The 26025-nt window shown below is 42.6% G+C and overlaps 1 protein-coding gene across 1 annotated transcript in view; it reads left to right on the top strand.

Moving 5' to 3' along the window:
- Positions 1–2579: 2579 nt before the first annotated feature.
- The window catches only part of LOC117225560 (uncharacterized), a 57312-nt gene continuing 33866 nt past the window's right edge, over positions 2580–26025 (top strand). Inside the window, exons 1-3 of the mRNA XM_076519441.1 lie at positions 2580–2698; positions 3018–3185; positions 5716–5910. Of these exons, the coding sequence (XP_076375556.1) occupies positions 2580–2698; positions 3018–3185; positions 5716–5910 (482 nt within the window). The remainder of the gene's footprint in view (positions 2699–3017; positions 3186–5715; positions 5911–26025) is intronic.

Genomic DNA, 26025 nt, shown 5'->3' with positions numbered 1-26025 from the left:
GGCGTGAAACAGAATTTCGAGTTTTATTTCGCGCGATAACGCTAAACAACTTTTCCCGCGATTCCCTATGAACCGTCAACAATTTATTGAACGCGGCACGAGCGTATCGGTGACGTTTATTCGGGTCGGAACGTTTTGCCCCGCAGCTGGCTGGCTCGTCCCTTTTCGTCAGTCGTCGATGTAACTCTCCTTCTTCCACCGGCGCGTGTAATCCTTTTTTCCCTTTTCCGCCACCTCCTTCCGCTTCTCCTCTTCTCGCTCTCTCGCTCTCCCTCCCTCTCTCTTTTTCTCTCTGTCTTCGCCCTTTTTTTTTTAATTTTCCGTAACCAGTCCGGTCGGTGCGGTCTGTCGTCGGTGAAATTGTCGAAATCGATCGACCGTTTTCGATGACCAGTCCCACGAGTGTGTCCGCGGGAAATCCACTTAAATACACTGGCCCATTTTTACTCACACAGTACACGCGAATTGAAACACGATTCTTTTCGGCCACCGTCGACGAACAAAAAAAAAAACGCGAGCCGAGGATCGCGCCGAATGAAAACCATTCACCGACGCGACGCCGAGAAATATTAATACAGTTATACGCGAGCTTTCGACGACGGCTCCCCGACAGCTTTCACGCTGATTTCCACTCGTGTCCGTCCGCGTTAAGTGGCCGGTCCGTCGTCGATTGTTTTTACGAGCTACGGACGATTCGTTGAACAATTATGCTGGATTATTAACAACAGCTTTCAGCGCCGTTAAGCGACGATTTTGAGACAATGGGGGAAATTAGAAACGTTCTTGAAATGTGCACGAAGATATCCTAATGTGTCCACGCTAATTGCGTTTTTCGGTCAATGAAGAAAATTAAAAACGTTTTTTTGTCGACGCGAGATCACAATCAACGATGCCACGGCATGATATTAATATTTTGTGTAATACAATTTAATAATTTCCGGATGATCCTCGATTAAAGTGACTTCGATCATTGACGCGAACAAGAATGCACTTCCTGAATCTTAATTTACTTAATACCTACCGTTACAATACGAATCGCAGCTTATAGAAGTCTCGTTCGTGTCGAGCACGGTATTTCGACAACGATCATTGAATGCATAATAAATTTCCGCGGAATTAAATCGCGATACATTCGAGGTATATTCCGTTGGAAAACTTTCAACGGAGGACATAAAATTGTGTTTCATTATCATGATTTCAGTCTATATCATTCATTTTTATATTTAAAATAAACTGTTTACCATACCTATAAGAATTTCCTGGAATTTCATGTTATTCAATAAACGTTTACCCGCGAGCGAAGATATTATTATGAGTTGTGAACGTATACAATTTCATATTAAAAATATTTCATATTAAAACTTTTTACCTGTAAGGATTTTGTTAGAATTTCGTATTATTTGATAAACGTTTACTGCGAGTAAAGATATTATGATTTGAGTCTGTCCAAGCAGTTAGAAATTGTGAAAAATCCACTCGTCGGTCTCGAGGCTGAACATTAACAATAACCGATAAACAATAACATTTTCGTCTCGGTAGCCGCGAACGAAGATATTATTATGATTTGTGAACGTACAATTTCATATTAAAAATATTTCATATTAAAACTTTTTACCTGTAAGAATTTTGTTAGAATTTCGTATTATTTGATAAACGTTTACTGCGAGTAAAGATATTATGATTTGAGTCTGTCCAAGCAGTTAGAAATTGTGAAAAATCCACTCGTCGGCCTCGAGGCTGGAAATTGACAATAACCGATAAACAATAACATTTTCGTCTCAGTAGCCGCGAACGAAGATATTATTATGATTTGTGAACGTACAATTTCATATTAAAAATATTTCATATTAAAACTTTTTACCTGTAAGAATTTTGTTAGAATTTCGTATTATTTGATAAACGTTTACTGCGAGTAAAGATATTATGATTTGAGTCTGTCCAAGCAGTTAGAAATTGTGAAAAATCCACTCGTCGGCTTCGAGGCTGAAAATTAACAATAACCGATAAACAATAACATTTTCGTCTCGGTAGCCGCGAACGAAGATATTATTATGATTTGTGAACATACAATTTCATATTAAAACTTTTTACCTGTAAGGATTTTGTTAGAATTTCGTATTATTTGATAAACGTTCACTGCGAGTAAATATATTATGATTTGAGTCTGTCCAAGCAGTTAGAAATTGTGAAAAATCCACTCGTCGGCCTCGAGGCTTGAAATTAACAATAACCGATAAACAATAGCGTTCTCGTCTCGGTAGCCGAATCGTCGTCTCCGCGCGGATTTCAATAACGCCCGGCGAATATGCGAAATTCGGGGCGCAGATATTAACGCCTTAACAAGGCGGGATGTTGTTTCGCGCGAAATCCGACCGATGTGATCCGGTCGCATCAATTCGCGAGCCCTCGCCGTCAGATTTAAGTGCCATCGATAAATCAGTGTCCGGCGACGCCTGCCGTGACGTTTAAATAGTCGCTTGTGCACAATGAATGACGTGCCGTAGCATCGAATTTCTATGTGACCAATAAAGTAGGCGAAAACATATGTGTGTCAGCCGGCGGCGCGTCAAATTTTCATAATGGCGGCTGTCATGGACGACGGGGGCAGACGAATCTCGACATGTATCTCGCACAATATCGCCGCATTACCGGGCATTCATCGGAATCGTGCAACGAACACGCGGCCTGCTCCTAATACGTACTATTATAGTTAATCTGAAAACCGATGCGAAAGTAAATCAGAGTGATGCGCGCGCTCGCTGCACTGCGAATTTCGAAACCATTGTCTGCGCGCGCGATAAAAATCGGCACGCTGCCTGCTGCAATTTTTGCTTCACGTTTCGCAGACGTCATTCTCAAATTGCTGTGTACATTTTTTGTTCATACTGCTTTGTCCATTTCGTCACGTTTTACGTTTTCTTGTATTACAATATTGTCCTTTCGATGTTTCTAGCGTATATAATTTTCTACGATAAATCATTTTCTCACCGATTTCTTGTCAGCGATTTCAATTTCAGTGATCAAGAGGTCAGTGATCAAGTAATCAAGAGCTCAGTAATCAAGTGGTCAGTGATCAGTGATCAAGTGATCAAGAGGTCAGTGATCAAGAGCTCAGTGATCAAGTGGTCAGTGATCAGTGATCAAGTGATCAAGAGGTCAGTGATCAGTGCTCAAGTGATCAAGAGGTCAGTGATCAAGTGATCAGTGGTCAAGTGGTAAGTGATCAAGAACTCAGTAATCAAGTGGTCAGTGATCAAGTGAACAGTGATCAAGTGGTCAGTCATCAAATAAGTCAGCAATTTCAATTGAAGTGCAACTAGTTAGTTAATTTTTGAGCGCATCTTCAAATAAATGCAATATAATATACATATATGTAAAATACAAAGCCACATTTACGCTTCGATTTCTCGTAATGCCGAATTCGTTTAAACGAAACGCTTTTTAACCGTAGCTTAATAAGAAGCTCAACAAGTGTAGAGGAAGCGGCATGAAAAATATATCGAAACAATGTTTAAACAACCGCTAAATGCAGCATAAATATCGCCGCGCGGGTCGGACTCGCGGGAACCGTCCAGTTTTCGAGTATTAATCGCGAGATCCGCTGAAATTTTTATACGTAACGAACAAACACGCGACATTAATTTTTGAAGCGTATTGTTGAAAATTCAGCGCGCGGAAGCAGACGTTTGCGTTGTTACGAATTCAGTAAACGTTTATACGGAAAATCCAGTATCACATTATCCGGTTTCACGGGCTGAAAGTATGAACAAACATTAAATTCTTCGATAAATAATTAAGTAACAATTATATCGGCGATCGTGGTTGACGTATGAACGTATAACGGGAACGATGAATATGCAACGGACGAAAGCGACAACCATCCCGGCTTTTCCAATCGTTCCAATGACATCTTCATTATCGTTCAATGTTCGTTTAATTCTTCGCCGGAAACTTTTAATCGTCGCGCCGCGTTCGATCCCGTATGCACACGCGGCGTACATGCATATATATATGTATATACCGTCGCGGATAAACGCGAACATTATTTGTCGAAATGAAATGTTAACTTCGAACGAAACAATCCCATTACGGGACACAGGGATCGAATTTTATCGACTGGCAGTGTCCAACAGAAATTCCGTTTATTCTGTTGCCATCGCGCGACGCCATTTCCCACTTCTTCCGCGATTTTTTTATGAGACCGCGGATCTTTATGCGAAATAAAAATGTTCCATAATGAATTGCACTGTTAATTAAAGCAGAATGTGCTCTTTTCGTTAGTAATTCGAATAAATGGAGAAGAACGTAGAAACATTCTTAAATTTTTCGAATGTCTACGGTTTCACATTCAATTTTCTAAGTTTTTCATTTTTTCTAATTTTTCATTTTCATTGAATTCCAAAATGAAGGATTAGAAACACATTTTTGACAACCTTTTTGGAAAGTAGTAGAACAAGAAAATTGTATCACGCTGTATGTTTTACGAGAATTTGTTTCAATGGTCAAAATGTTCAATCAATTAGCAAGTTTTGTTAGTAAATGATTTTTATATCGGTATCCAAATTTTAGTACATTTTAGGGCAAAATCGGTTCTTTCAATGGAACGTCAAAATGTTCAAATATTATGCAATTCCTCTAGCTAAAAAATGTTTGCTTTGGTACATAAATTACATTTATAAACAGAAAAAGCAACAACCGTGTCTCGACTAATAAAGGTACAATAATATTCAGTAATTAATACACGTATCATTACACATTGATCAACGCATCATCGCAACCTGTTCTCAGGAATGTTAATTAAATGTGTCCAACCAATCCGAATTTTCAGACCGCGAAAAAACGAAAATTCTCTGGGCCGGGTCGCAACTTCAACTAGTTTTCGAGCACGGCTTTTCCATCCGGTGAATTCGATTTCGCATCAAATTCTATGCTGCCATAACTATTCGTGATGAAGCTTCTTCCTCCCGTCGCGTCGCACGGTTCTCTTATTGTTTCTCTTGGCCGTTACTCGCAATAGGTTCTCTTTACTTGCGAATGCCTTCTTTTAGTTTACGATGCTGGGGATTCAGGTTCCTTTAGGCGGCGCGGCTTTGCTCCGAGTCCCCAGCGCGCGAAGGTATCGTGCTTGAAATGGTTTCAGCAGATCAGAACGACGGACGTGGCCAAGAAGCACAAGCATGTGCTACCTAATTCGTGAATAATCGATCGACGAAGTCCGCATTCCTTTGCAAAGATTCGAGCGTACCTAAATCGATACGTTCTTGTGTCCGGCAACAGGTGGAGGGAAATTCAAAGATTCTAAGTGATGAGGGAGACAATGATCAATAGCAGAACATATTTTTCATTGTTTTTTCTTTTCTTCAACGTTAATTTGTTATGATCGTTCAATAATGCTCCAGTGTTAAATAATGTTCCAGTATTAAGAAAAGTTAGTCTTCAAAATTAAAATACTCGAAGGGCGATGAAACTAATTAAGAAAAATATGTAGACAGGACAGACAGGTTTGAGTTGTCGAAATTCAAAGTGTAAATCAATCTCACAAAAACTCACGTTCAGAAGTATAAAACTAGAAGCTTCAAGCTTTAAAATGAGTCAGGGTAGACGTTCGTACAATTATTTTTCACAAAGTTGCACAGGTTTCATGTTGGCACTCTAATCTTCGTCCAAAGTTGCGGCAAACAAATTCTCAAAAATAAGGATGTAGTCATTGGTCAGTGGTCAAGTGGTAAAGTGGCCAGTCATCAAGTGGTCAGTGATCAGTGCTCAAGTGATCAAGAGCTCAGTGATCAATGTTCAAGTGATCAAGAGGTCAGTGATCTGTGCTCAAGTGATCAAGAGGTCAGTGATCAGTGCTCAAGTGATCAAGAGGTCAGTGATCAGTGCTCAAGTGATCAAGAGGTCAGTGATCAAGTGAGTAGTGATCAAGTGGTTAGTGATCAAGCGATCAGTGATCAACTGGTCAGTGATTAACTGATAAGTGGTCAAGTGGTTTACCTTTTTGTAGAAAGGTTAACTTAAACATAATCAAACGTATATGGTAGGTCCTCAATGGATGTGTAACTTCGAGACAATAAAACTGAATCTACGATAAGTAATTAAATCATTTCAACCCCTAAGATATAGCAGGCAAATGCTTGAGGAAGCAAATGTAAACAGATCGTTGTCCATACTAACATATTTTCTAGATGTTGATTATTACTTCTTTGTTTTTTCTTATAATAGTTTACGTACATTTAAAGACTCTACATTAAGATTATATTATAAAAAAAAAATACTGAGTTTCTGATTTATTTTCCATTGCTCGCATCACTGTGCGACGCCGCGCGCGATCGAATACTGTATTCTTCCGCGGTCCTTTTCCGCAGCGGCGGAGAAAGGAGGGGGGTGGAAGGGAGTCGACAACAGTACGTAACAGCTGACGCCATCAACTCCGAGTACAGCTAGCTTCCGCCGCGCCGGTCCCCGTATTTCTCCAGCGGAACGAGCGGCCTCGTCCTTCGCGGTACTTGGATAGTACTTGAATACAGAGCTTCCGCACTTCAATCCATCTGTCTACTCCTGTTAAGAGCCGGGCCTTGCCATTGGCCGAGCTTCCGAACACACGCTTCCGAGCGGGTGGCGGAGATTAAAACCTTCGGAAAATGAAGTCGCCTTCGAATTTCGATGAGGAGCCGTCCGGAGCGAAAGCCGCGATTGAGTTTTTCTTTCTTCGAGGGAAAAGCAGAGCCGCTGCTGGTGGTGGTGGTGGTGGTGGATGGATGGGGTCGGTCGGTCTGGAGTGTTTCACGGGGATTGTTGATGCGGAAGCTGGTTTATGGAATCGCAGACGCCCGCTGATGCCGCGCACTTTTATTTTCTCGGCGAACCGCTCGGTTGATGGATTAAGGAATTAGGAAAGTTCTCTGGCGCCGCGATTACATATTTATTAAATGATCTAGCGGTTCCCGCTGCGCGTCTAGGGCGACTGGATCCTCCTAAGGAGCATGGTATTTAATGGCGGGATCAACGAGAAGCAAACTTTCGCGGCGGTTCTTTTTTATTTAGCGTTTGAAACCTCGGCGGGGGTTCGTCGCAGCTTACGTGGCTGTATTACGTTTGTTGACTTATTTTCTAATTGCGGAATAGTCAACTACTGTGCCCTGTTAGCAGCCTCCGGAAGTTCTCGCTACTAAACGAAACTTTAGCAATTTAAGCGACATTTCTTAAGGGGTGACAGGTAAATTTCAGAGTTTCTTTTGTGGATATAAATTTTCACATGACAATTTTCACATCAAATCTCCTTTGAATGTGAGGAGAGAGATAAAAGAGTTCTGGAGCCAGTTACTGTGTGGCTACGGTCTACTGGTTACTGTGCTCCCTCCCTGAGCACCGAGCCTCGATAACTGTGCACAATAACGATTTAATCATTAATACACCTTCATCAATTTTATTTTCTATGAAAAAAGTTTAATTCACATTTAAATCATATTAGAGATGACTGCTTTAACAAAATTTCATATTTACGATTCTCCTCTTTAAAAATATGAAAGAGATGATTTGAGATATGAGGTTACGCATTTTGAATTGTCGACGAATATGTTTGGAAAGCGAGAAATAGTTTCGTCAATGTTTTACGTTATACAAAAATTTCCGAATATCGTCCTTATTTTAACAATTTACTCGATTTAATTTATTTAACTTAACGCTACTTCTTCAGGATCGCCGAATTTTCTATACACCGTAAATTCTCCCTAAATTGATCCTTAGCTTGTACACAAAGCTGGCCAATTTGAGAAGAATAGATACGATTATTCGAGCCTTGCGACTCGCGTTTTTATAGCTGTTGGCTCGAATAATCGTAGCTCGTCTTCCGAAATCGTCCACTTTCGTTCCCAAGCTGAGGGTCAATTGGAGAGAATTTACCGTAATCGCTTCTCGTCTTTTGCTACAGTCATCCAAAAATTAATTCCGTAAATTTTATAGCACAAAATATCGGTAATAATAACATCAATAAAGTATTTCCGAGGGTTCGCTAACATATTTCGTTTAAAAAACCGATGGCAAAGTTCGGCAATAACAAACATCGGAACGCTGACACCGGCCGCCGATCGCAGGGATTCCGAAAATTGGATTTACGGTGAAACAGCGATAGCTTCGAAAATATTTGCCTTCTTCTGACCGGCGGGATTTATCTTGCTCCGCGGTTTTATCGCGGGGCCAGTAAGCAATTCGATTAAATAAAGCAACAACGCCGCCGATTCGGCCCGGATATCTGGCCAGGCCGTTTCCCCTCGCCGCTGGCCGGTAATCGTTCCATTACACAAAAACCGCAACTAATTTAAAATGCAAACCGTTTCTACTTGTTATTATTGCTGTGGATTTAGCGACCGCCGAAATAACTACATGCCGCGTGTTTGCGTTACGGAGAATATTGCGGAGAGTTTCCCGGTGATCTCCCGTCATTCGTTCGCGATACGTATCGGTATATGTATATTGTAAAACCGCCGGTCTCTTTAACAGTGTACATTCAATTTTTGTTCCTCCCTTATCGCGCGCGCGTCCCCTCTCCACCCCCCTCTCTGTCCCCCCCACCAAGCCACTCTCGCGCGTGAATTATTAAATATCGATTATGGGAAACAGCGAGCTGCTAATGGAAAAATGCAACATTCAACCGCGACAAAGAGACGTCACCGCCGAGAGTCGAATAAATTAATTACAAATCCCGATGACTGCGCGCTGCATTCGCGAACCGGTCCATCGGAAAATGGATATGGAAATTCTTCCGGCCCTTTCGCGCATTCGCCGACCCCTTCGGCTAATGGAAACTTGTTTCGCTTCTGTTTCAACGGCTCCGAGTACCTTCGAGCGTGTTATTTCTAGATATTCGACTGTTAACGGTGTCGACGGTAATTTCACGATGTGAAAATGTTCGGTGGAAATCGGCGCCAGAGAGCGGAGAATCTAGTAGATTTCGGGGGGAGTAAATTTTGCCAAATAATTTCCGTCGAATTATGGATCAAATTGTTATCGTCGTCGAACGGCGTTTCGAGAAATTCTCGATTGTTGATCTTCGAATACGAGGCGATCGTTAGAAAACGGCGTGAAACGATAATAAAACGGTGTCCAAAGAAATCGAAGGGACAGCGGGGCAGCGGCGGCGTGAAATTTCCTGGGAAAAAGAACAAAATGCCGCATTCTACGCGGGAATAATAATCAATTACCGGGCGGCGGTTAATTGCGCGGATTTTCACGCGTCTACGCCGCGTTAAATATCGCCCCTCCCGTCGACACGTAAAACGGTCGTTGTAGACGGTGTAACGTTAATGAATCCGGCGCGTCTACATCCAAATCGTCGGGCGTGAATTATTTCCCCTCCCCCATTCTTCTCGATTCGAGTGTTTCGATTAACGCGCGAGAGCTGCGTTTAATCGACGAGAGGTCGATTCGCGTCGTCCGTCCACTCGTTCCGCGCGTTTTAATACGCGCCGATCTCTGTCGGCCGATGGACATCCATATCGAATCGATCACGAAGATTAAGTGGAAGGGTCGTTCTCGCGACCGAGGGGTAAACGAGGGAAAACCACCCTCGGCGAGTCCTCGACCCTCGCGGGGCAGCCGCGCGTCTCCCCCGTGATAAGTTTGATTTAGACGTTCGAGAGGGGGATCGCGGCTCGTTATTCCATCGTTTCCGCGGGCTCGATTGTTTCGCACCCCGCTCCCACCCTTTGTATATTTCTCATTGATATTCATATCGCCGCGTAATCCGCCGAAACATTTCGCTCTGGTTCGCCTTCGCGACTTCGGCGGACGGAACTTGCGGCTCTCCGCTCCGTGTTCCAAGAGGTTTCCGAGTGCAGAAACGTCCGAATCGTCCTCCTTATTGTACAACAACTCGGAGAGAATGGACGGGGTTCAACCCTTTGCAGTCGAAGCTGTTTGAATCCGAAATCCAAGACGTGATTTCTGATCCCCATAGTATTTCTATTTTATATGACTTATTGCGATCTGTGCGCGCGATAGTGAGCCTACTGGCAAGCGCAATGCAATTTTAACATTTTTAAAAAATATAAACGAGTCTGATGCTCTCATAATGATTTTGAAAAATAGTGTACCAATTTTTAATGGCGCCTCAGAGTCGCCACTCGAGTGCGAAGGGTTAACTATTTGGGATTAGGTGGGTCAAAAACTGGCCCATCTTTAGCTTAGTTTCTTATAACATAAACGAGTCTGGTGCTCTCACAATGATTTTGAAAAATAGTGTACCAATTTTTAATGGCGCCTCAGAGTCGCCACTCGAGTGCGAAGGGTTAACTATTTGGGATTAGGTGGGTCAAAAACTGTCCCACCTTTAGCTTAGTTTCTTACAACTTGGCAAAATACATTTTTTTAACCCACTAGGAAAGGTTGGAGTTACTCATAGCTACACTGTTTAATATTTTAATTACTTGGCAATGCTACGGACCAGCGTTAAATACGTAAACAAGCGAAAGCAAACATTTGCACGCGAGTCAAAACGCATCAATAATTTGCCAACGCTGTTGTAACTAAGTTTAAAAAGGAAACGAAGAACTATGGTGCATCGACTCCAATTAGTTCAAATTATTTAAAAGCGAAAAACATGTTGCACTTGGCTCCTACGTTTCGAAATTGAAACAAACATATCATATTTCGCGTCGCTTCGATCTAACTTGACTCTACATTATCTGAAGAATAAATCTTCCGGCTCCTCTCGATGAGAAAAATGTGACTCGAGCCGCTGCGATCATAACCCAGTCGCACGAAAACTGCACGGAACGGTCGAAAAATGGTCGAACAAATCCAACCCGGCTCGAACCGGCGCGGCGGACCCAAGTAGCCAAAACTCGCTAACGTTCCAAGGGTTGAAACGAGAGAAAGCCCGACTTCAAAAGCCGGTATTCTGTCGCGGATATGGTCGGGATGGAAGGGAGGCGAGTCGGAATCTCGCAAAGGGACGTTCGAAAATATTCTTCCGCGGTAGAAAAAAAAAGGGGCCGGCAGCTTCCCTCGGGACGGTTCATCCCGCAGAATTAACAGGCTTGCCGCGTCCCCGTGAAAGTAAGCAACGGATCCTGTCAGCGTGGACGCGCTAGTGGATCTCCGTTATTGACACAGCGGGCCGTGTCGCGGGGGTGGGCGCGCGGGAGGATCGTTCGAAAAGTCCACGGCAGGCCGCGCGGTTAAATCCAACGTAAAAATAAAGGCACATTTTACGTTCGCCGGAGAGTAAACCGATGGAAGCCGTGGGAGCCTTGTCGACCCGGGATTTACGCGGCCAAGGATGGGGTTGTTCCCCCCCTCGTCCCCCCTCCACCTTCTCGTGGCCGCCGCGTTTCCCGAGTTAAGGGACGAACGGTGTGACGCGGACGTCGCGGCCGAAGAAACGAACGGAAAAGAGAGCAGAGTGAATCTCCCGGCTGGCGTTTATGTAGCCCGCGTCTGCACTTAACTCTCTATGAGCCAATGAAGTGGCTAAATCACTTTACTGCGGACGTTTACAACGCCATCGACCCCTATTTATTTATTACGCGGACCCTGGTCCTCTCTTAGCTGTCCGGAGCTAGCGCGTGGAAACGATCCTTTGCACCCTCGTTTCCTACGGTCTTCTTCTACAGAACGAACCTAACACGTGCGGAGACCGTTCAGACGGCCGCCGACGAGATACTGCGACGTCCGACGCCAATTTTGCGTTTCGACGGTCTACTGGGCCGGAGTCGGTTCTCTTCGACGGCATTCGATTTTCTTCGTGTACTCGCTTTCCGCTGGATGATTAGACAATTTTATGTGATCCGAACAGGGCGGTCTGTGGTACTCGACGCTAGTTTTGCGATTCGACGATCTAGAGATAGAAATAGTTTCTTTGCATCGATTCTTCGTTACAATTTAATTGCCGTTAATAAGTCGATCTTTTGCGGTTGACGGACTCTCCTGGCGAGACTGTGGATGTTGTAGTATATTTCGAGGCATAAGCGAACATTTTCGAAAATCTGGCTTACTAGGGTTCTAAAGGGTTCTAAACCACTCGATTGAATATGTCTAAAAAATGTTTGGAAAGCAATGATTCCTCATACGATGGAAATACCTGGAAATACCAAGTCATTATTAATTTCAATTTCAATTTCAATTTCAATTTACCAATTTCACAATTTCAATTTCAATTTCAATTTCAATTTCAATTTCAATTTACCAATTTACCAATTTCACAATTTCAATTTCAATTTTAATTTAATTTCAATTTCAATTTAATTTTATTTCCAATTTTATTTTATTTTCAATTCAGTTTAAATCTCAATTTAATTTCAATTTCAATTTCAATTTAATTTCAATTTCAATTTCAATTTAATTTCAATTTCAATTTCAATTTCAATTTCAATTTAATTTTAATTTTAATTTAATTTGATTTATATATACGGGTAAACACCCATTTTTTGACATAATAGAACAATAACATATATTTAGACTGACAGAAAATCAGCGAATCAGTAAATCAGTTAAACACTTTATGAAAACATGTTTGAAATTTCGTGACATTGATTGCAAATACATCTATTTTATCTGTTTATTTTATTAATTATAATATTATTTATAAATTACTATCGTAGCTGTTTTCATTGACAAGATGAAATATCCCGTAAAAAGAGTTAGATCAATCATTGTAAACTCGACTTGCACGTAACCGGTGCCTAATTTAGCCACCGATAACAGAATAAAAATGCGAAGATCGCACGACGATCGTACGACATCGATTTATGCGAGAATGAGAAGGTTACCCGGTTTCCCGGGCGTTCCTCGCTCGACGCAGCGAAATTGAAGGTTCGTTTACCGGCGTTCGTTTCGATTTCAGGATAGAATGGTCCACGGCGAGTTTATCGTAACGACGCACGATAGAATTAGAGGATTCCCGCAACGCGACACCGAGATTACCGGCTCCACGAAATCGGGAAGCGGACCTTTTAATTCCCGGCCCGGGGAACTTCCGGCCGATTTGAGAGCTCGCCGGCCGAGCAAGGAAGATCGAGCGCGGAGAGCTGCGCGGGACCGAAAGAGAGAAAGAGAGAAAGGTAGGAGAAAAAATAGCCAGATAAGCGGTCAGATTAGCAGGGGACGGACGTTATCATCGGATCCTGGTAGATGGAACAACTTCAACGAGGTCTCTCTCCCCCTACCGCGGCCGTTCTCCATGTTCGTTGCGCGATGTCTGGCCTCTGATTGAGCCTGTTTTACGAAAAGGGCCGGGGCACAAGACCGTTCCGCCGATTATGCTCCTATCGGGATCATCTAATTGCCACTAACTTTCCTTTGCGCAATGAGTGAAGACCGGCGAGCAATCCCTCTCGTTCGGATTAACGGAATCGCGTCGGCCCGATCCTTATCGTGGTCGTTTTGTTACGCGCGCGATGCCCGACTATGCTCATCGGATCGACGGAAGTTTAATCTTCGGCGTGGGTGGGTCAACTGTTCCACGGAAGTCCACTTTTTACTTGACCGTCCGGGTAGAATGGCGTCGCCGTTCCTGGGACGAGGCGAACGAACGGTTTCGACAACTGTTAAATTGACTGTGGTAAACGTTTTTTGTGCGAAACACAAATTTTCCAAGACGATTATAAGAATTAGAAATTAAATTGAAATAAAGCATGCCCGGTAATTACTTTAGTAAGTTGTAAATAGTGTAACAATATCGTCTTTACGATTATCATGCGAAATATAAATTTCCCAAGACGGTTATAAGAATTAGAAATTAAATTAAAATAAAGGGTGCCCGATAATTACTTTAGTAAGTTGTAAATAGTGTAACAATATCGTCTTTACGATCATCATGCGAAATATAAATTTCCCAAGACGGTTACAAAAGTCAGAAATTAAATTAACATGAATTGTTCCTTGTAGTTACTTTAATCAGTTATAAACAGTGTAGTAATATCGTCTTTACGATCATTGTGCAAAGTAAACATTTTCCAAGACGATTATAAGAATTAGAAATTAAATAAAAATAGACTGTTCCTTGTGAAAACTTCGATAAGTTAAAAATAGTGTAACAATACTATCTTTTAATACCACAAAATTTCTAAGACGATTATAAGAGTCAAATAAAATGAAAATAAAGTAATGAAATGAAAATAAATCGTTTCTAACTTGTAATTACTTTATTAAGTGGACAATAAGATACTATTAAATACCGCGGTCTAATAATTACGTTCTTCAATCAAATCCTAATCTTTTCCCGGGAATTTTGATCATCTCGTTGACCAATCGTCGTCGCAATCGGGTGACGATTCTATCAGAACTCGAAGAGTCTGAAATGGTAGGCGCTTGTTAATTACCGTGCCGGGCGTTGCACGATTTTAATTGCACGAACGCAGTTCCGTGTTTCGACTTCGGTTCGCAATGCGCTCCGTCGAAGTAACGCTACCGTTGTTTTTTTTCAGCTTTGCGTTACACCGTGTAACATTAGAGGGCGCGACAGGATCCGGTGACGAACGATGCAACATCCGAGCAACACGACGCGCCAAGTTTATCAACAATTTTGCCGAAGCATCCGCGCACGCACGCGTTTACCCGCCGCGGAGAACTTTTCTGCCCGGAGTTAGCACGGGAACGGTCCCGTGAATTCTCTGTTTGCCGACGGTGGCCATGTTTCTTCGTGGCAAACAGAATAAATAAATCCGATACATTCCGGTACGTTCCCATAGTTCCGCGGTCGCCTGGCAAAACGGTGTAAGTCACATTCGCGAAACATCTGACATTACGGTTTAATCGGCCGCTCGGAAGGCAGAACTTCCGGCCGGGTGGTAGAACAACACGCGCGCGTTGCGAAATTTGTTTCTCCGCGGGAGTGTACGTTTTAGTGTTGCAAATTCGACAGTGTTTATGCTGCGCGAGCCTGTCCGGCCAAATTGTTGGGAATTATTCGAATGCGCGAGCATTACACGTCGTCTTTATCCGCGAACAATTATGCAAGCTTTCGTTCACCTGTAAAAACAGGCGAATTTTCTAAGCGAGTTCGCTGTTTGGATTAACTAACGCAATTCGCAAGTTAAATCGCGAGTCGGAGAACGTACGTAAAATTGCAACGAGTACGATAGAAATATTTGGATATATTCAACGAATTTTTAATAACTACGTGGGAATTGTCCTTTAAAAATCGATGATTTAGGACTTAGGATTATTTGAAAAATTTGTCTATAGAAATTGCAAATATGATGTAACAATCTGTATTAATACAGTACAACCATTTACTTCGGAATTAGATATTAAAAGAAAATGGCGAAGCTTTCTATTTAATAAAGAATATCAAACGTATATATCCTAAACAAATTAGCCGTTTCTGACGAGTATACTCGTCATAATAGAAAATGTTTCCATTTCTTCATGACGAGTATACTCGTCGAAACCAGCAAAAGGATTAAAGGGATATACTATATAAACTACTAATATAGGGATATACTATATATACTATATAAAGGATTAAAAGGATATACTTCGACATTCCTTATTAAATTATATACCTTTCATAAAAGAGATGTATTTACACAAAATATGAAGAAAATCAGACGTATGCCGAACAATTAGATTGAGATTGGAACAGGTACAGTAATGTCTCCCTAACTGACGCTAAGATCGTCCACAAAAACGGACAATTTGGAAAGAGGAGATACGATTATTCGAGCCTTCCAGCTCGTTTTTATAATTATTGATAATTCGTACCTATAAAAACGAACCGCAAGGCTCGAACAATCGTATCTCCCCCTTCCAAATTGTCCATTTTCGTGGATAACCTGTGCGTCAATTAGAGAGACATTACCGTCACTCGTTATCGCAGCATATCATTAACACGTTCCGTGCCACGTGTACCATCGATGGTACACGCTTGCATGTTTACTTAGTGAACTGAACAAATTGTTTACAAGAAATTTAGAACCGAAGAATCAATTTCCACCGCAAGAATGGGGGCGTTGATAAGTTTTTGTTACGTTGTTATGTGTACGAGAATGAATAATTGCACGTAATACATCAAGTTTTAGTAAAATATTAAAGTGTGAAGATTCGAGTAAAAAAAGCTCGGCACGGAACGTGTTAAGCCTCCGACACCTTCCACATGGATTTACAATTTCGCGCGCCCCTCTTCCCTTCTCCATGAAAAAAAACCGTGAAACAGTCTCGCAGAGAAAACTCGCAGATGTCCCGTCGATCATCCGTCGATCACCGCCACGTTGTCGCCGGCTGCCGATCATTTTCCGCGCGGCCGCGACCGCGGCCATAAACATGCACGCGCCTCGCTGTTTGCATAAACATCGGCGGAACAGTGGAAAAATAAAGGTCCCCCGTTTGCATTCGCGGAGGACGGAATCCGGTACGAGGAGCATTTTCCGTGGGGTAGCGCTCGCGGCCGACAAAAACAGAAAGAACGCGGAACGGGAAGAATACACGGGGACGTAAGTATCGATATCAAAGGAATGAACATCGTCCTTGCCTTTACGATACCGTGGGGGCGAGGGGGAGCAGGGGCGGCCCCGCGAACGAAATTCCCCCCGTTGTTATGCACGGGATTCGAGTAAACAAATATTTTTGTGGCGCGGGCATAAGGTTCGCCTCTCCCCGCCCCGCGAGCCCAGTTTCCCTCTCGCATGGCCGACCACGATGGAGAACTCTTATTCCAAGAGCATCGTCCCGCGACGTGTACCTCGGCACGATTTGTCTGCTCGATTAAGCATCGGCGTGTGCTCCCCGGAAAACCACCGCCCCTGACGTCTCTTCATCGTCTTTGTACGATTTCCATACTCCCCTCGCGCCGTTAAGAACGTCTTCTTCCGACGGATCAGCGGCGTCCGCATCGACGTGCGCCCGGATTCCCATAAACGATTCCCCGTTCTTCCCCGTTGTTAATCCGTGCAACACCCTGTAACCACGTCGCCCGTAATTTTCTGTTGCCGGTTTTCGGGCCGCGACTTCGTTTTACGTCCGTATTTTTGTGTCTTCGAAGATACTTCGGGACGCGCGATCCTTTGGCCGCGGATCTCTCCGGAGTGTAAAAATTGCGCGAATTCTTTTGCAGCACGAAATAGAAGCTGCATGAATGATTGTTTCTATTTATTGTAATGTTAACGAGCTGCAAATGATGTTATCAGGTTGTTAAATTGAACCCTTCGCTGCGACGCTTGCGAAGTACGTGTTTCGTGCAATTTTTAAACAAGTGTTACTCAAAAATTAGCAGCACTTTTGAGATCAGAAAATTTGAGAATGTAACTTGAACATTCTGAAACATCGTGTCTTTTATTAGAACTCGATATTATACTTCCAAGTGTATCGAATTAATTGTTAATCTCATTTCTCCGGAAAATAAAATTTACAGTAAAATTACAGTTAAATTGCAGTTAAATCACAGTTAAATTACAGTTAAATTACAGTTGAATTCAAGCCCTGTGACCATGAGCATTTACACACATACTCTTAAAACCATGTTCTTTTTTATTATTATTATTTTTTAAATTTAATTTATTTAATCTGTTTAATAGCAATTAGCGACCACTTGAAGGATAACAAAGTAGGGTTACATGTAGTGTAATATATACAACAGTTCTGCATTAAATTTTTACATTATTTTCGTAACCTAGGCTCTTCTTAAGTTGCTATATAAATTCCAAACCATGTTGCCCAGTGCGAAATAATCGATTTTACCAAGGAAATAATTGTCCGAAGCATTTTAAGCAGCGACGGAGGAGCGGCACTTTCATAATTCTTTCATGGTGAACGCAGCCATTAACCGTCGAGGTAACCAGGCCACCTACGGGAATCGGGGGCAAAGCCGTGGGTGGTGGATACTTCGAAAGTCCTTGAAAGTAACAGGCGGCCTCTCGGCCTATCCCCGAAGTATCACGAATTAGATCTCGAGATAAGGCCGCTTCGGCACTAATGAATCCAAACTTTCGAACTCCAATTACACCGTCGCGTAACTACACCGAAGTTCCCGCGAGAGAATGAGGGACGAGCCCGCGCACACCAACGATGAATATTTCTACATAAATTCTCCGGACGGTGTTTGCGATGAAATTAAAATTAAGATGAGAGAATCCCCGGCTCCGCGACCCCATCGTCGCAACGGTCCTGCATGAAAATTTAACCGCTGTCTCGCGCGAGTCAACAGTCGTTTCTGTCGGAGCTGGCACCGCAGCGAGCCCCGGCCATCTTTGATTTTTCCCTTAATAGCTGCCATAGAATATATTTACCTTTTTTTTATGGAACCGGCTCGATAGAATTTACGATTCGCTTTCAGATTTTTTATGACGCCGCATCGACCGCCCTCCACCCGCCCTCCCCCTACTTGTGTATTAAAATGCAACAATGGCGGGAACAGCCGGGAACGAAAGAGGTGCACAGTGCATTTTAGCGAGAAAATAGAATTCGTTAAGTCGATTCGGAACGCTGTAGAGGCTCCCTTATCCGAACACTTGTTTTTACGATATTCTGGTATACGAACGTTCTATTATCTAATTCTTGCGTTATTTAGATACATTATTCTTCTTTTTAATTTTGAAAGAAATTTTTAGAATGCTCTGGTATCAGGATGTGACGATAATAAACATTCGGATAAGAGAGAGATCTACTGTAATACGAATTTCAAAAAGTGGAAAAAGGAATTCACGCGATCGTTCCTTTAATGTCGAAATGCTTAATAGAAGTATTTAATAAACTAGGAATTTTATGAGTATACAAAATTTGTAAAATTCTAATGTACTGAAAATTTTAGAATCTTGTTATATTATAATGTAAATAATATATAATATAAATATAATCAGCTTGTTATATTTATATTTATATTTCTCAGCTTCTTTCCCGGGACTTCGAGTACTTTCGCCTGAAAATTAACGCAGACTAATTAATCGTTCTCGTTGCATAATCGTCGAAGCAACATTTAAAAGTGCTTCAGTGGCCACGATGGTTGTGATTTGATCTGCCGAGGTTCCATTTGAAATGCTTAATAAAAATATTTAATAAACTAGGAATTTTATTAGTATACAAAATTTAAAAAATTCTAATCTACTGAAAATTTTAGAATCTTGTTATATTTATCAGCTTGTTATATTTATATTTATATTTCTCAGCTTCTCTCCCGGGACTTCGAGTACTTTCGCCTGAAAATTAACGCAGACTAATTAATCGTTCTCGTTGCATAATCGTCGAAGCACATTTAAAAGTGTTTCAGTGGCCGCGATGGTTGTGATTTGATCTGCCGAGGTTCCATTTGAAATGCTTAATAAAAATATTTAATAAACTAGGAATTTTATGAGTATACAAAATTTAAAAAATTCTAATCTACTGAAAATTTTAGAATCTTGTTATATTTATCAGCTTGTTATATTTATATTTATATTTCTCAGCTTCTCTCCCGGGACTTCGAGTACTTTCGCCTGAAAATTAACGCAGACTAATTAATCGTTCTCGTTGCATAATCGTCGAAGCAACATTTAAAAGTGTTTCAGTGGCCACGATGGTTGTGATTTGATCCGCCGAGGCTCCATTTCGATTATTGTCGATCCGTCCACGTGACTTCTCGAGTGCTCGAGACTGGAGTGCTTCACGGTGGCGGAGTCGAAACCCTATTATAATCCATATCCAATCACTTCAACTAGATTATCGACGGCAGCAAGTGGTCCGCGCCTTATTTCCTCACGTCCGTGTACCTCGCCGAGGCTCGCCATCAATCTCTGATAAACAAACGGCAATCGATTTGTCTGATACCAGCGAGCGATAAAGCGGAGAGCTTTCACAGGCGACGTGCAAAGTCACACAGAGACTTCTTCGTCGTTAGTCGAGAAAATTTTATTCTCGACGTTCTCTGGGTTCCTCGTTCCTTCAGCGAATGCTACGTCAGAGTGATTGATTCTTAATTGGTGCATTCAGCTGCTGAACCGTCAAACCCTTGCATTGTAACAACGAGTCGAACTTGTGACGAAGATTTCGTTTGTAATCTTTCGTTGTTCTGTTATTTTTGTTTCTAGATTACGAATTTTGCGGGTTTTAAATGATGTTGTGAACGGTTGAAGAAGATTTCATAATATTGTTATATCGTTTTCAGCCTTTGAAAATATTATTCGGATGACGAATAAAAGATCGGATAAATATTCAATCGAATAGAAATTTATCCGATTAAAATTTTATTCGTACAGGTATTCATACGGAAAATAATTGATTCGAATAAAAATGACAAAATATAAAGCGGTATTTTATAGTTTATCGATTTATTTCTTGCACGTTACTTTTTCGAATTATCAACAAATTATTCGAATAAAGAATTTTTCGAATTATTCAAATATGAAAATGATACGAATAGGGAATTAATTGAATAAGGAATTATTTGAATAATAAATTAATCGAATAAGGAATTGTTTGAATAATAAATTATTCGAATAAGAAATTATTTGAATAATAAATTATTCGAATACAGAATTATTTAAATAATAAATTATTCGAATAAGTAATTATTTGAATAATAAATTATTCAAATAAGGAATTATTCGAATAATAAATTATTCGATTAATGAATTATTCGACTCAAACATTCGCCTGAAAGGACTTCATTCGTATAATTATCTTAGATAAATATTTATTCGAAATAATCCGAGAATAATGTCAAACTCTGTAAAAATCTAGGAATTAAATAATTATGGACGAAGAATTACTAATGAACGTAGCTGCGAAAGAAATCACAGCGCAAGCTTGTACCTTTAATTACGATTGATTTACGATTGATTACGTTTAAGAATGAATTTCTATCGTGACATCACTCGAGTTTTTTGAACCGCCGACGCGTGCGAATTCGTTTCGGGGCGGAGGAGCATGGTCGGGCGATAAGTAATCATTTTGCGGGTACAAAAGAGGAAACGGGAACTCAGCAGGAAATAAAGCTAAGTAATCAACGATAACAGGTCAAAATACCGATAAAAAGTTGGCCGGACGTCGCCCGGAGTCCCGACGTCCGAATGGCGACCGGAACGACGTTGATTTTCCGAAAAACTTCCCGGGAAAGTGGTCCGGGAATGTCGGCGGATTCTGAGATCCTTCGCAGAAATCGGATGGAGGGTCCTTTTTGCGAAGGATAGAACGCGATCCGTGCAAGCAAAGGCTGGTTCCACTCTCGGCTGACCCTAATCGGACCAACCCACTGCTAAGTCTGACTAGAACTGGGCGTAACCACTGCGAGGAGCCCAGTTATTCGCAGCGGCCGTCGATATCCTCTTTTTATTGCCCGCGCTTTCGATGTGTCCCGACAAGAGTTTCGGTTCCCGGGGTCCTTGACGGACATCGTTCGATTGTCCGGCAAAAAGCCTTTCAACTTCTCGAATAATCGGAGAAAAAACGCTCCTCGCGTAATGATTTTCGCGGCGAATTCTACGGAGGAAAAATATACTTCGGTCGATTAATTCTCCTCGCGATCGGTTCACGGTCGATTTCTGCTTTCCGGAAAATTTCAATCCTCGTTCACGTTCATTGCGATTCTCGTGGTTTCCTCTTAATTATACCGCGAGTTACTTGCTCTGCAACTTCCACCGCATAAGTATCGATCGACAGACTGCGGACTTCCATGCAAAATAATCATTTTCGAAGACGGTTTCGCGAGAAAGCGGCATTTCGCGGATATTCGATCGTTTTCGAAGCTTTTCGTGTAAAAAGCGACGATCCAGAGACCGACGCGGTTTATTATAAAAATAAGCAGAGCCACGTGTCGGCGCGTTTAATGAAAACAGTCGACTCGGATATCGCGGCGACGGCGGGCGGCAGCTCGAAGATGGCCCGGCGGGACCCGTCTCTCGGCCCGTTCGCCGGAAATTACGCGGGGCAGAATTATTTTTCCATGCCGCGCGCGGCAATCGATGCACGGTGGCCCGATAGATATCGGGGGGGCTGGTTATTTTCCATCTGGAAAGAAAACATTTGCCAACAGCCTCGCCACTCGACCCGTCGCGTCGCGCGGCCGGATCGTTTTACAGCGGGAAATTCGAACTACGCCCACCATCGGGCGAATCGACTTCTGAAGTGGAGTGTCCGCGAGGTTGGGACGGCTTCCGGTTACACATCAGACAAGTGATGGATCGCGAATAAATGGGAATATCGGCTGGAAATATTAGAGATATTAAAAAGGAGCCGCCCCTGCTCGTCATCCGCCCCCCGGCATCCTTTTAGAAAACCAACCCCCGATCCCCGCCCGCAACTTCCGCCGAATCCGCCCTCGTACCCTCTGCGTCGTATCCGTCATTCCGGACAGATTGAAATCCGACGCCACCAAATTATTCTTATCGACCGAGAAGCGAGCGACCGGGCCGAGCTTTGTCGAACGCTCTCGCGCGCGGTTCTCCTTCTCGCGCGAATCCGCCGAGATTTTCGGCGATATTGCGGACACCGAGATACTTTCGAGCCCGCTGGTATTTTTATTGCGACCGAGATTCCTCTCGTTTTAGACTGTACACTTGGACAAATAGAATATCCGCGCGCTCGCTGTTCCTGCCGGCCGAATGTTTTCCTTTGACAGGCCGGCTGACGAGTTGACTCGACCATTTGCCGCTCTCTTTCCTACCGATTCCCGCCGATGCTCCTCCCTTGCCGCCGAGGGTGGAATCGGTACGCGATTTCGGAGCCAATGGAAATCTTTTGGGAAGCCATCGAACGATTTTTACCGTTCACCCTTTGATACGCGAACTCGGTATTCGATGTGGCGTCGGATACCGTTTATGGTTTATCGTTTTGCGAGAACTTGAGAATGAATTAAATGGATTTAGCACGGATTTCGTGCGTTTCTGACAAGAATAGCTGGATCAGAAACGAAACTCTAAAGCTTGAGAATATTTGTATGTTATATGAAGCTTATTAAAATTATTAGGAAAGGAAAGGCATTGCTATCTGACTCACATTTATTACAACCGACGTGGACAATTTTTATTTTGCTCGCAATGTTTGCTGACTATTATTACGCCGATAATGTTTCCTGATAATGTTAGATATTATTTAAATCGTCTATCTGTACAGTAACATTAATCTTAATATGTTCATACTTACACTGCGGATTTCTTGCATTTCTAATCAAAATGAATTTATTAAAGGCAAAACCGTGAATACGTCAGAAGAATTTAACGATATTGTTGCACCATTTTCAATCCATTACGATCGCCGATAAAGAAAAGACATTTTCAGTCAACTCAGATTTCTCACAATCAATTTATTATACTCATCGCGATATCTTTTTTCGCTGAAAAGATCGCGGTCTACGTACGGTCATGAGAAATCGATGAGGCAAAAAAGGAAAATTCGCAGACGGTACTCGGTGGCAGGCGTTGACCGTCGCGTAACGTAGGTTTCCCAGGAGCGGGCGCCGCGATAAACATGACAAGGCCGAAGGAGCGGCTCGAAGGCGAATTTTATAGCGCGCAAGCGGCGATCAGGCGGGTCGTGAAGGTTCCGAAAACGACTTAATTAACGGCGGCCAGCCGAACAGATGCTCCGTCGGCGTTGTCGCTTCGCAGGGGCCGGCTCGTAAGTTTCGGCTTAATTTCGGCCGGATTTCTAAGACCCTCTGCGCGCTCTCCCTCTTTTCGTTTTTTCTTTTATGGCTCGTACTAAACCCTCGTGCACACGACGAAACGTCGGCAGGGACAGAGCAATGGAACGACGCCGGAGTCGAGGGTGGGAAACAAGGTGCGGATAAGAGAGAGAAAGAGAAAGAAAGAGAGAGAAAGAGAAACAGTGAGAGAGAGAGAGAGGGAGGGAGTGGGAGGGAGAGGTTGAAACAGAGGAAGAAAAAGGGTGGAAGAGGAGAAGAAGAAACGGGAAAACAGCCAACCCCGGCGAGATTGCCTGTTTTCTAATTTACAACTAGGCAGGGCCTGGCCTTAACAATTTACGTTGCTCCTTACAAGGCCGCCATCCACTTTCCACGTGCAGTTCCCGGCTACCTCTCGTTTCGCCAGAACGAAACGGGGAAGCGTCGCGACGCCCCTATTGCGACGCCGAACACTTTCGCCCCCGAGCACTCTCCGGCTCCCTCGCTTCTGCCCCGTCGTCGCCGTTCGAGAGGAAGAATTACTACCTCGTTAACGGGACGATTGATTCCGATTATAGCTGGCGTCCTCGATTCCCGACAGTGGCGCCGCGTTATTGGCTCCGCCGTTGAAATGATGTAATCTTCCTTCTTCTAGCAGTCCATTGACGAGCGCCGGAAATCTCGCGACGCGGCCCGCATTCGTCCCCCCAACGATGCCCGACGCGATATTATTTCGTATTATTGCGCCAACCGGTCGTTCGGGCACTGGGTGGGGAAATACACTCCGCGAACGCTCTTAAGCGGGCTTAACTGCCGCCTTTTGTGCCGTCAAATGTCCCGCAAATTTACAATGTACCGCGGAAAATGTCGATCCGCTTTCCTCCCGCGGAGAACAGCTGATCGGCTGATTTTTTCTCTGTCACTGCTTCTTCCTCATTTTTAAATTCTGCGTTAAACACGAGGCTCACCAGCGACCATACAATTACAGCAGTTATCTTGTTTAGATGTATATTTATTTATATTATATAATATTATATTATTATATTATTATATATTATTTTTTTATATTATATAATATTATATTATATTATTATATTAATATATATATTATTTATATTATATATATTATTTATATTATATATATATATATATATATATATATATATATATATATATATATAATATTATTAATATACCAAGAGACTTGAGAAATTCTAATAGTTTATCGCACAAGATTATTCTTATTCCACGCGAATTTCTGTCGACGTTGCGGCTAACGAAATCACGGGAAAAGTGAAGACTCGGAGAAGTGTCGCGATTTTTTAAAATATCGACTTATTTGTGGAGAAAAAGACTCGTTCAACTTGATATTTTATCGACCCGATTTTCTTCTGAACGCGTCGAATCAGCGGTCCGGTTTGTCATAAACGCAAAATGAGGGCGTAACGCACACAAGCATCGCCTTCAACATTAAGCAACGGTCGTTTAAGCGGGAATCCCGGCGAACGCTCGCGCGACTTATTCCTCATTTGGTGACATTAGAAAACGGAAGAGTCGTCGCGCGTCCCCGGCCGGCGGAATTTGCATTAAACGAAACGGGCGGCATTGTGATGAATTCGATTAAAACTTTGTTAATAGAGACGTTTGCGCACTTACTTGGGGCCCGGGCGGACACGGCAGGCAGGCAGGCAGGCAGGCGAGGGGGAAGTTTGAACAGTCGCTGTGCGTAAACAGCAACGAAAGTTAGATATGAAAACCGCAAACTTGCTTAGAGTCTAATCTAGTCAGTCGAGTTTCATAAATTTTAAAAGTCAAACACGTTTCCGGATTATCTAACGCTGTGCCCGAAGGAAGTTCGCCGCGTTTTCGCCGCAGAACTTGCTCCGCCGAATAAGTAGTCCTGACGGTGGATTAATTTTCCCGAAACGAACAAACAAGCTCGCGCATCCGCGAAAACAGAAACGAAAGATGAATCGCGCGCGTTCGGCTTCGCGCGTTTGCGTTTGCGATCTCGCTGTTCCCGGTTTCGCGTGCAGAATATTCCGTGGCTGTATGAGGCAGTGGAGCCAATTACTGTACCCTGTCAGCGGCCTTCGGAAGTTTTCGCTGCTTTAACACGACTTTAGCAACTTAAATGACATTTATTAAGGACTTTAAGGCGAATTTCGATGTTTCTTTCGTCGATATAAATTTTCTCGCAAGTATCGAAGCTCCTTTCAATATTAGAAGAAAGAGAACAAATGTTCTGAAGCCAATTACCGTGTGCCTACGATCCACAGGGATCAGTTACTGTGCCTCGGATACCGTGTTTCTGTTACTGTGCTGCTTTCTTAAATACTGTGCTGCAATTACTGTGCTCCTTTCCTGAATACTGAGCCTCGATAACTATGCGCAATTAAAATTTAACACATAATGTACTTTCATAAATGTTATATATTCTATAAAAATAATTTAATGTAATAATAAGTATTCCACAGAAAGTTTCACGATTTCAGTAT

Source organism: Megalopta genalis, chromosome 2, assembly GCF_051020955.1.
Source record: "Megalopta genalis isolate 19385.01 chromosome 2, iyMegGena1_principal, whole genome shotgun sequence".
Lineage (NCBI taxonomy): Eukaryota > Metazoa > Arthropoda > Insecta > Hymenoptera > Halictidae > Megalopta > Megalopta genalis.
The sequence above is the reverse complement of the archived record's forward strand: the minus strand, read 5'-3'. Positions and strand labels throughout refer to the sequence as shown.